Consider the following 11,558-nt stretch of genomic DNA (forward strand, 5'->3'; position numbering starts at 1 on the left):
TGCATCACTTTGCTTGCGCTTAAATTATCATAATTGAAACATCAAATCCAACTTATTACATTGTGAGGCTGAAGAGTTAACCATTTTTAGCCTTTTCCCAAAACGTAAAAACAAATCTGACACAAATATTTTAAAGAAGCCAATTATGGAGTCATTCTAGCGACTCCGAGTGGGAGAACAGATCTCTGGAAACAGCGAGAGTTCAGCAACATCTGACAAGAATAATGGTGCTTTCTCTGAATTACGGTTTCACAGCACAAATTGTAATCATTTTGTTATATCCTCCAGTGTAGGCTGTCACCAAGAAACTGAACAGCTAAGTACCATCATCCTCATTTTCATGTGTGCTATGTTTTCCGGTCTTCAGTTTAGGTACAAAACCAGAGTCTATAAACAGACCAATCTGGATGAAAAGGCTCTCGCTAAACTCAGCACAAAGGTATTTCTTTTTTTTTGTGTGTTTTTTGAACTTTGTTGTGCTTAATTGCATTCAGCAACATCTTTCCCTACACTCAGGCCAGTCTGAAGAAATTTCTGGATTACATTCAGACCGGAGCAATAGACAAAATGGGAAAAGTCCTCGATAAAGGTCTTGATCCGAACTTTCACGACCCTGACACCGGAGGTGAGTTTTACCTTTATTCTTTGCCAGTAATATTTAGCAATATCAAGAGCATACGAGGGTGAACTTTCATTCTCACCTTCTCTGTGGGTCAGAAACCCCCCTCACTGTGGCCATGCAGTCTGGCCTGTCGGTGGAGGGCATCAGGGTCCTGGTTCAGGGCGGCGCTCACTTGGACTTCAGAAGCAGAGACGGCATGACGGCCCTGCACAAAGCTGTTAGGGCTCACAATCACGCTGGGCTGCTGGTAAGGGCTAAAAAAGTTAGAGTCACACGCATGCAGAGTACAAACACACTCAAGTAGAGCGGGCGGTGTGGACAAAATAAATTAAAACGGAATAATGATTCTAATTAAAGGATAAAAGCAAAATAGCATAAATGCCCCATGGAAACAGGCTGTTACCTTTGAAGATAATTACAGAGGTGGGTCATATGATAATAATTTCTAAGTGGTTTTCTCTTGGCTTTATGTCTCTCGCGTTCTTATTGGTTAGTGTACACTTGTGAGCGCTGTTCCTTTTCTTTGAATAAACTACGAGAATTTTCCTCTTTTGTAGTTCTGAGAATTGCCTCAGCTGCGGGTTTAGTCACACACCGAATGCTTTGTAATGTGTGTAATTGTGATAACATTTCTTTCTCTTCTCCTTTTTTAAAATTATTATTATATAGACAACACCACCTCCACCATACACACACGCACATACATATACACCCCACCCCCACTCATCACAATAACTTTGTACCACATGCACTTATGGTACATGTGATGTACTTATATAAGAACTATCTGTAACATTTCATATTCCTGTTGCATTGTTTTAGTATTTGATTTAATAATCGCTGTGAAGAAAATCTATTAAGCCTTTGTTATATTTTACTACTCTACACATTCACACACACTTGGTTAAAATAATCCTTGTTCTTTGCCCTCTATGTGTCAACTTGCCAGGCTCTCTTGTCCCTCGGAGCATCTCCAGACTCCAAAGACCGCTGTGGCCTGACCCCGCTGTACCACACTGTGCTGACAGGGGGTGAAACTTCCTGCTGTGAGACCTTGCTCTATTACAGGGCAAAGCTGGGCACAAGGGACGAGAACGGCTGGGACGAATCCCATCAGGTAAGCTTAGATTTTTAATCAGCTACAAATGCAAATCAATCACCCTGTGCGCCTCTTTGCAGATTCCCACGATTCACAGTTTTCATCATGTCTGTTTCATCATAGTTAAATCCCGTCTGGTTTCTGTCTCCTTCATGTTAACTTAAGCAATGCACCAACATTTCCCTTTCTTATTTATGTGACTGATGAGATCTACCATCACCTTCAGTGTCTCTCAGCCTTTTCTCACACCTCTCTCCTCCTTGCCTTCCTCACTCGTCTCTCCATTCTCTCTCCTTCCTCCCCTCCTTCTCTCTCTCCATAGCACAGGGATGAAGAGGAGTTTGGAATGGAAGAAATACATAAGGTACCCTTCATCCCACCATCCCTTCATCCCTAACAGAAAGCCATGCTGTGACTATTACGTAAATAAACCAAAAGGGAATGAGGTGACCACACTGTTTCCTCGAACCCGTTCACGTCTCGCTCATCTTGAGATGAGTCCAGTGCAGAAAGAGCATTGTATCTTAGCTCTTTCTCTCAGCGTAGATATGTGTGCATTGCCTACATTATGTCTCTGTGACATTCTGGGAAATTTGTGTTTGCACTGCAAGCTGGTTGTCATGGTATTTTATTTTGGTTTTGCCGTGCTCTGTGTTTTCTTTACTTTGTACGTATCTTGTGATATTTTAATCCCTGCAGAAAAATATGAGGGAACCTCTCAGGCTGCTGAAGGCTCATTTCTGTCGTTTTAATGGCTTTTGTTCCCTTTCTTTTCCACTGTGGTGAATTGTAATTTGCTCTCACCTCTTTGTTTTCTGTTAGACTACTGTGTGACAGATTTCCCCTTCCCCTATTTTTCGTATCTCTTTTTTCAATGTCTTTCATTTTCTTCCCCATTCTCTTACACCATCTTCTCCTTATCCCGTTTGAAACCATTCTCTTTAGTCCAACTTGTGTCCTTCTATACTTTATAATATTGGGGATATTTCTATCATACTCTTGACATTAAAAGGCTTGCCAGAATGGCTTTGCACAACACTTGGAGCATCTGCTGTTTTATGGGGCAGACACCACTTCTCAAAATGCCTCAGGGAACACTGCGCTTCACATTTCTGCCCTGTACAACAAGGCAAGTATGGCAAAAAGATCCCTTATTAAACTATTATTACCATAATGTTTGCTGTTATATCTTCTACAGATGTTAACCGATTCCTTTTCCTCTCTGAATCACCAGGAAAGCTGCGTCCGTGTTCTTCTGTACAGGGGGGCGAATAAGGAGGCGAAGAACAAGCATGGTCAGACCCCGTTTCAGGTAAATGTTTTAAAAAATAATCCAGAGTTTTGAGGAACATGTTTTGCTTTTTTATTATTCTGTCTGCAGAGTGAAATTGCATTTGTAGAGTAGCTTTGACCTGCTGGAACAAATAATATTTCAGTTTGTCTTCGTTGTTTGCAGCTAGCTGTTTTGTCTGGTCATTTTGAACTCGGGGAAATCATCAAAAACCACAAAGACTCTGATATAGGTAAGATTCCCTGGCAACTGTTTCTTCTGCAGGGACTTTCAAACGTCACTTCCCAACACCTGTCTGCCTTGCTCTTTCCCAAATATATAATCCTAACAATGTACCTGTTTTCTCCCTCCCTTTCATCCTGTCACACCTCACATATTCACCTGTACCGTCACACCAAACCTCTGCATCATGTTATGTCTTTAGTGCCGTTTTTAGAGTCACCAAAGTTTGTTCCAAAGCGAAAAGAAAGTTCCCACACACTGCCCCTCCCTTTGCTTCATTCCCACCCCCTACTGCGTGCTAATAGTGATAACACCATGACCCAGTCTGACCCTCTGGCCCTGCCCAACAAGGCTGCGACCAATCCCAACCCAGGACAGGTACTGTCCAGCATTAGGTGGATGTCCATGTTTTGATCTTTTGTAATAGTAGCTCGCTTGATGATTTCTCATCATCTGAAATGATCAATACTGACGTTCTCCGCGGGGCTGTTTTTTGCAGGGTCATCGCAGGGCCTCAGTGGGTATGAGAAGCTCCAGCAGCCCCAGAACTCGTACCCGTTCGCCCTCCAGAGGGAGAGGAGGCCAAAGTGACACAGAGGAGAGGCACAGGCAGCCACGAGGCAGACAGGGGTAAAGAAGCCTGCTGGGATCTTAATCTGACTAGGTCCTTTCAGGCCATCCAACAGTAGGAAGTCAGTCATCTCCAATTATCTTTAGCTGCATGCAAAGAAATTACTATTTATGTCTCAGATGCATACCTTTTACTATTTGCAATTGCAAGAAGGTCACATTTGTTTATATGTGGTATAAATCGGCGTTTTTGTGTAAACAAAAGAAATTTAGGATACATTCACTTTACCTTAAAAAAGAAGGTTTAAAAATGTAAAAAAGACTTAGTTAAGCACACAAGTTCTTTAAGTTATGGTTAGCAACTATATAAGAAACTAACAATCTCACGATGTGCATATTTACTATTGTCTATATTTACCTCCACTAAAGAGGTTGTGGCTTTGGTAGCATTGCGTGCGTGTCATTTCTTTTTGTCTGTAAACACAATAAAGCGAAACATTTTGCATGACTTATGATAAAACTTTGTAGGGATGTAGAGTGGGGTCCCATTACAATTAATTATAATTTGGCTTACATCCACCAAAGTCTTCAAGGTAGAAAACAAAGCGGATAAAAAGGCTTAAAACTTAGAAACTATCATTCTAATATAATAAATGTGTATTGTCAACATACCAAAAGTAACATATAAAGATTTAAAATATCATGTTACATTTGACCTCCGACCTCTCTTTCAAGGTCAATAAATTGATCTGAAGATCAAAGTGATAATAATGCTATACAGAGCTATTATAAATTATGTGTCTTGCTTTCATTTGTATTGAAAACATAGACAAATAGGGATTCTAAATATCACTTTGCTTCAAACTTCTGACCTCTTCCTTCAGGTCAAGTAAGGTCAAAGTTTCATAAAATGTTTTTTATCTTTAAAACTGTGCTTCAAATTCTACTGCCTTTGTTTCTACCAACAACATTTAGGAAAGGATCCTGTTATATGGGGATTCTAAATATCTATCTCTAATCTCTAAAAAAATATAATAAGTGTACATCCAAATTTCATGTTTCATTTGACCTCTGATTTCATATTTACACTTCACATTATTTCAAGTTGACCTCAAAATGTGTCATATCTTTAAAGAAGGTACTGTCAAGAGAAAGACAATGAGCTCCCAAGTTAGTTAGAATTATTTCTACTATGACCTGAATCACTGAGAACCTACACAGACATACTTTAGTATAATACAAAGTGTCCTTTTGATTTTTATTGCACTAAAAACTACTTAAAGTTTGTTTAAAAAATGAAATGAATAGATACAAAATATAATACCATTCCCTTAAAAGTGAATACTGCCCAGAGAGTGAGCTGTCTTGGCGGAGGTTTGTACTCTTGTTTGATTTGTGTGTTAGAACTAAAAATAAGTGCAGCAGCACCATTAGAACTGAATGTATTTTGCTGGTAACTGACTAGTACTGACCAATATCATAAACTGGTGTTATAATGAGCCCTGCCAGACTGGTGACCTATCCAGGCTGTACCCTGCCTCTCATCCTAAGGCATCTGAGATAGGCTCCAGCATGACCCTGAATTGGATAAGTGGAAGAGGATGGACGGATGGAAGGATGGATGGATAATTATTAGATGTGCTTAACCATTCATTCTATTCTACCCTTCCAACATCAGAAATGTTGATCGGGTCAAAGCAGTGACTCAACCACTGGACAAAAATGAAAGAATAAATCCCTGGTGATAAGAAAAAAATAATAGTATTTGATGCATGTGATGTGTCAAATTCTGAAATATAGTGACAGAAATTTATGAAGTTAAATGTTAGACAAACTATATATATAACTAATATCATTAGTTTTGTGCAAAATGAAGGGAAGGAGCTGGTTTTGTTGACTGAAATTGTCAGAAGTTTCTACAGTATGCACCTGTCATGCTAAATACTAGACGCTGTTGTGTAAATACACCAGCACAGAATAAAATCTTACTGTTGGTATGACAGATTAGCATGACTCAGCTGTCTCTGATGTGGCCTGACAGGCTGTATGTTGTCTCATTTGTTTTTCCACAGTGTGCCACTCAGTCTTATCTCTTGGTTTTCTAATGCACTCACTGCGCTTGTCTTTCTGCAGTGCGACCTCGGCGGGTGGCGGTGGGGGTCAGATGAAGCGCATGTACAGCGCAGTTCCAGGACGAGTGTACGTGGCCACTCGTGCCCACTCTGCCAGTGGAGACCGAGAGCTCTCGCTGAACAAGGGGGACAAAGTCAAAGGTGAGAAAAGCTCAGAATTTTCACATGCTGAACAATTTCTACTCTTCTGAGTAGAAGTAACCAGTGGAATCGTGTCATGTTATTGTTTAGCAGGGCAATATTTGAGTAATTCTTTGTTATATAAATTTCTAGTCATGCTGCTGCGATATAGTTTACTGAATAAAAATTTAGGCGGTTGTTTAGAGGAGATGTAGATGAGAAGGAAAGAGGTTTGCCGAAAAAAGTGAAATGAATAGGATCAGCATCCCAGTTCATCACAACAAAAATGTAAAATATTTCTGTCCTTTTGTCTGTTTCAGTGTTAAGTGTAGGAGAGGGTGGATACTGGGAGGGAACAGTGAAAGGACGCACTGGCTGGTTTCCTTCGGACTGTGTGCAAGAGGTACCAGCTCCCAGCAAAGACAATCGACCAGGTGAGATAAGCACCAAATTGAATGTTCTGGAGACTGATTGTAAAGCTAACATACAGCAGTGCTGTGCCTGATGGGAGAAGACGATTACTCATTCATGTTAAGTATGTCAAAAGGAGGGTTAATAAACACACACGCACATATAGTACATGGATTAGTGAAGGGACAAGCTAGAAAACGGGTTGCATATTTCCTTAGGCTGGAATTATCTTTTAAACTGTTGTAACACCCACATGTCACACTCATGTTCAGTAGTTGGTGCTTTCGGTAACGACCAGTGCTACATGCATGTGCAGCAGAGTTATTCACTTGTCTTCTATTTTCACAGCTGCTCACACAAGAAGCAAACCATATGCCACGCTGAGGAGACAAAAACAGGGTGTAAATGCATTTGACTGCTGACGACACAACACTTCAGCACAAAGACAGAGAAGGTGTCATGGCGGTAGCTGAATGTTTGAATTGGACATATGTTTTGCCTGCATGTGCCTTCCTTGCAGAGACGCGCAGCGAGAAAGCCAAGAGGAAGCTCTTCCGTAACGTCACCGTTGGAGCCTACGATGGCACTGATGGCCCCAGGTACAAAGAAAATGCTGCTGTGACTTTCATATTCTGTGCAAAAAGGGTATTAGTCATTGAGTGAGATGGGGTGGAAAGTGTTTTAATCGATCAGGAAATCAAGTCTTAAAATCAAATTGTGGTGTTTAATCTGGATTGCACTATCCTTTTATTCTTGGACGCTACTAGAGTAGCTTTGTTTGATTCAAAGCTCAAAATAATCCATATTTATCCTATTCAGGGTCTTGTTCCAGCACCTCAATTCATCCATTATCTCATCAAACAAGCTCCTTTAAGGCCTTTTTGAGACTTCTATCATTGAGCCAACTTTCTTCTGATTTGCTGCAAAAGAAAGTGGGTGGGTGACACTTTTGTGCTCAGAGCCAGAGCTGTGTGCCTGAGATGACCATATTGGGGTTTTCTGATCTCAATGATCTAATCTAGATCCAAGAGTAGAGAAAAACTTTAGAACACAGAGGAGCAGAGCAGTCTGAAGTCAGAGCTTTTGGCTCATATGGATCACAGCACATATGTTATATGGAAAAAGCGACCTGCAGATTACACCTACAGGAGCTGCTTAGCCATGGAAACCCATGCTACGAAGCTCCGAGGGTAGACTGATGTGCCTATGTTAATGCAAGAGAAGGTCTGACACAGTTAAATGCAGTTACAGCATATGCGTGTCAGCACTCGGTGACCCCGGTCGACAGATTTACACTGCTGTGGTTCTGAAATGCACACTCAAATTCAGCAGACTGTGTGGCCTGGTGTGGCAACACCAATGAAATCACCTGAGTTCAAAGATTAACAGGTGTGGCCTGATGCTGTTGTCCATATTTTGTATGCTGACCTTATTTTTAGATCTTGGGTGATACTTAATGTGAGCATCAGTCATTGTAAGAGTTTATATATGGCAGAAAATAACAAAATGCATAATACGTCCACTTTAAAGTCTAAAGTGCTGTAAATTTCAAGTTGATAGTGTTTATTCTGAGCTGTCCCCAACCTCCCACAAAGTGCATGCTGGTTTTAGGAAATAGAAAAAAAAAATTAATAAAATAATATTAATCTAATCCTGATTGGCTACAGCCTCCGACGTGGCTCTAGTTGTGGATTGCCACTTCAGTGTGGGCAGCAAGCAAACTGTTGCAAGGCAAGACCGTGAGGCCGGTCTAGGTGATTGAAACAGTCATCACAATGCTGTTTTTTAGTTAAAGGGAGGTTCTTATGCGCGAAGCATGTGTGCACACTTGTTCCCCCTGCTGTGTTTAGTGTGTGTGCGTCTGTGTGTGTCAGTTCTCAGCAGTTTTCTGCCGATCCTGAACAGCACTTGTTCTCTATTGTGCTATGTGAACGCGTCAACGCTTAAAAAGAACAAAGAGCAGCGGTGTCATTTTTTAGCCCTGCCCCTTTTTAACTCCACGACACGAATGCGTTTGTCTCTTTCATTCTTCCATCCACATGCTCTTGTTGCTCACATTCACTGAGAGCAATAATGCTGTAATAAAGGAAGAGTTTCTTCTGAAGCAGCAACCTCATCCCTTGGCATCGAAGGTTGTGTGTTGTGAAGCTGCGTATGTTTGCTTAGAGTTGGTGTGCAAGTGAATGTGAAAATGCCTACGTCTCTGAGTGTACATACATCATTCTGCTGATGAGTCATGAGGAGGCTGAAGCACCAAGTGCTGGTTAGATCCCTGGGCTACAGCGAGAAGGACTCACTGGTCCCCCGTCTCGGGGTTTTATAGCTGCTAACGCATTACAGCTGACATTGCCCTTGTGCTGAGCAGATTTCAGTGTCATTCAAAAAAAAAAAGGAAAAAAAAGGAGGCATTCGCTTTAATTCAGATGCGCTTGTGTTCCAAATGGAAATAGCAGCCACTGGGGTTACATTACCTATGCTAAGTTGGTTAAGCGTAATTGCAGAGCTGTGGTGAAGTGGTGCTCAATTAAGAGCAAGGTGATCCGGAGCATGTTCTGTCACTGCAGCTGGGCATTTGGGAGAATGTCAATTACTATTTCAGAGAGAGATGGAGAGAGGGAGAGTGTTTGTTAGCCTGTGTGGTGATGACAGCTCGGTTTTAGAGGATAGGAGGGAGTGAGAGCAAAGTTGGCAAATGTGTGCAAGATCAAATCCAGGGTGGGAATCAGCTGTTAGCATATCTGTGATTTACCAGTTAGTGGATGTGAAAATGAAAGCGCTGTCTCTCCCCGGTGTTGCCTCACATTTGTACCCATCCCCCGCATCCCCTCCCCACAAACCCAGAAACCCAGCTCTCCCTCTCCCCCTATTTAAAAACCAAACCCTCTTCTTGCCATCCACCAGCACACACACACACACACACACACACACACACACACACACACACACACACACACACACACACACACACACACAGACAATACATCCTTTCCCTTTTGTGATAGTCACTGGTACTCTCTTCCTCTCTCTCCATCTTTCTTACACATTGTCTTTCTCTTGTCTGAAGTGCACAGGGTGCAGATCATCGCACTCTCTCTCCCTTCTCATCCCCCACCTCTCTCGCTCGCTCTCTCCTCGACTCTCGCGGCTCTCTCCGGCTGAGCTCTCGCTGGAAGACCGGGAGGAGGGAGGCAGGAGGAGGAGGAGGGAGGAGGAGGTGGTGGAGAGCGCGCGAGAGAGGAGGGGGGGACATGGCAATGGGGGGTTGCGGAGAGAGAGATTTCTCTCTCTCCCTCTCTTCTTCGTGGCCGTCACTGGGCCCCAGAAACAGGAGCGTGTGGTTCATTTACAGGTAGCGGCTGTTTCCTCATTCATTGGCTGGCTATGGATGTGAGGAGAGGACAATGGAGAGAGGGGAGAGGTAGATGATGCTATTGAGAGGCCGTGCCTTTTCAAAGACAGACTAATAAGCTGTGTATTCTGTGTGTGTGCCTCTTGGAGCGTGCGTGTGCGAATATGTGCGTGTGCGTCTTAAATCCGTGTTGTTCCTATGCATGTGTATATCTGTGGTACAGAAGTGGCTATTGAATGGAGACTATGCAGCATGTTTATTTCTGTGTCTTCCTCCCGTGCGTTTTTGAACACTGTGTGTGTGTGTCTGTGTGTGTTTGTGTGTGTGTGTTAGTGCATGAAAGAGAGCACATATTGATGCATTTCAGTCAGACAGTGTGGGTGTATTTCATTCTCTTTGAGTCATGATTTCTGTAAGCAGATATTTTTAATTCACCAGGACTTCCCATACATTTCTGTTGCTTTAAAAACGCCATTGTCACATCCCATATCATTTTTTCAATGTCTCTCACTGTATCATTAGAGACGTGTGGTATTTTTACTGTACTGGGAAAGTCAGTAAATTGAAAGAGTGTTTTTTTTCCCTCTAATGTGGGAAAAGCGGTCATTTCTCTGCATGTTTGTGTGTGTGCGTGCTTTTTTCTTGATGTGAGAATGCATGTGACTATATACAATGAATCAAATATATGTGGCTTTCACATATAAGTGTGTATGTCATAGCGCTCGCTGTGGGAGTGTCTCTCCTGCACATTTATCTGTGCGCTTTTCATCTGTCTACCATGTCTCCATCCACGGTGTGCGTGTGTGTGTGTGACTAAACATCTGTCAAGTGCTTCACTTGTGATGTGTGTGTAATGTCTCCACATAAGCTATGTATTTGCATGTACATTCAGCAGGTGAATGGTTAAAAAAGCTCCCTTTTTTTCTCAGTGATTGTGGATAGAAGAGAGGATGACTCAGGAGGGTACATAATAACTCTAGTCTCTAGTAGGCTTACAGCTTTATTCCAGCCAGTTCACTGAGAGTGTGCCCTGCTAATTAACCAGGGACGTTTGTGCTTTTTATGGTCCTGCTTGGCTGGGCCGTGGTGGACTCTGTAGCAACAGACGAGTTACATAGCTTTGCATACGTAAAGGGAATCAGGTGTGTTACTGTAAGCCAGCAATGCAAATTAGAAACCCCCAAAAGACCAACTGTGGCCGTGCCCCCCCTTCCCCGTTATCCTTATACAAGTAGATGGATGAAGAGCCCGATGGATCTGTCCACCCACTCTGTGTTACTTTGATCCTCAGAGAGGGAAGGCATGATGGAGGACAGGGTGAGAGAAAAAGGAATGAGGTGTGAGGAGCAGATGGCTGGAAGGCGGCTGAGCGTTGGCGAAACAGTAACATTGATGGAGAACACACAAGGGATGGACCTCACTAGGGGAAACTAGCGATCGTCTGTTCAGTGCTAAAGTTACAGCTTCATGTCAAAGTCTGGATCCTCGGGCCCGTCAGCCAATGCTCATGAGTCCACTGAACCCGGGTTGCGCAGGCACAGGCAAAACATTGTTTGCGGGGTTATATGCATAAGAACTGAGTACTGAGAACTCGCCAGACATAAAAAAAAAACACACACACAAAAAACCCCCACCACATCTGCTGCCTAAAACCTAAAAAATATTTTACATTTTGTCCCTTTTTCATGGTAAATTATTTTTCATACGTCCCTTGTGAAGGCAGAGTTAGTGTGCAACCTTGT

The 11,558-nt window shown here is 42.4% G+C and overlaps 1 protein-coding gene across 1 annotated transcript in view; it reads left to right on the forward strand.

The window, feature by feature from the left end:
• The window catches only part of LOC146568240 (SH3 and multiple ankyrin repeat domains protein 1-like), a 45,790-nt gene that overhangs the window by 20,477 nt on the left and 13,755 nt on the right, over positions 1-11,558 (forward strand). Inside the window, exons 6-18 of the mRNA XM_085284165.1 lie at positions 368-439; positions 517-625; positions 718-869; positions 1,572-1,739; positions 2,044-2,085; positions 2,734-2,850; positions 2,956-3,033; positions 3,178-3,244; positions 3,437-3,612; positions 3,734-3,864; positions 5,938-6,077; positions 6,377-6,490; positions 6,988-7,066. Coding sequence (XP_085140291.1) covers positions 368-439; positions 517-625; positions 718-869; positions 1,572-1,739; positions 2,044-2,085; positions 2,734-2,850; positions 2,956-3,033; positions 3,178-3,244; positions 3,437-3,612; positions 3,734-3,864; positions 5,938-6,077; positions 6,377-6,490; positions 6,988-7,066 — 1,445 coding nt within the window. The remainder of the gene's footprint in view (positions 1-367; positions 440-516; positions 626-717; positions 870-1,571; positions 1,740-2,043; positions 2,086-2,733; positions 2,851-2,955; positions 3,034-3,177; positions 3,245-3,436; positions 3,613-3,733; positions 3,865-5,937; positions 6,078-6,376; positions 6,491-6,987; positions 7,067-11,558) is intronic.

This window comes from Mchenga conophoros, linkage group LG8 (genome assembly GCF_057382185.1).
Source record: "Mchenga conophoros isolate Kocher_MC1m ecotype Shallow Benthic linkage group LG8, M_conophoros_male_GT1.1, whole genome shotgun sequence".
Taxonomy (NCBI): domain Eukaryota; kingdom Metazoa; phylum Chordata; class Actinopteri; order Cichliformes; family Cichlidae; genus Mchenga; species Mchenga conophoros.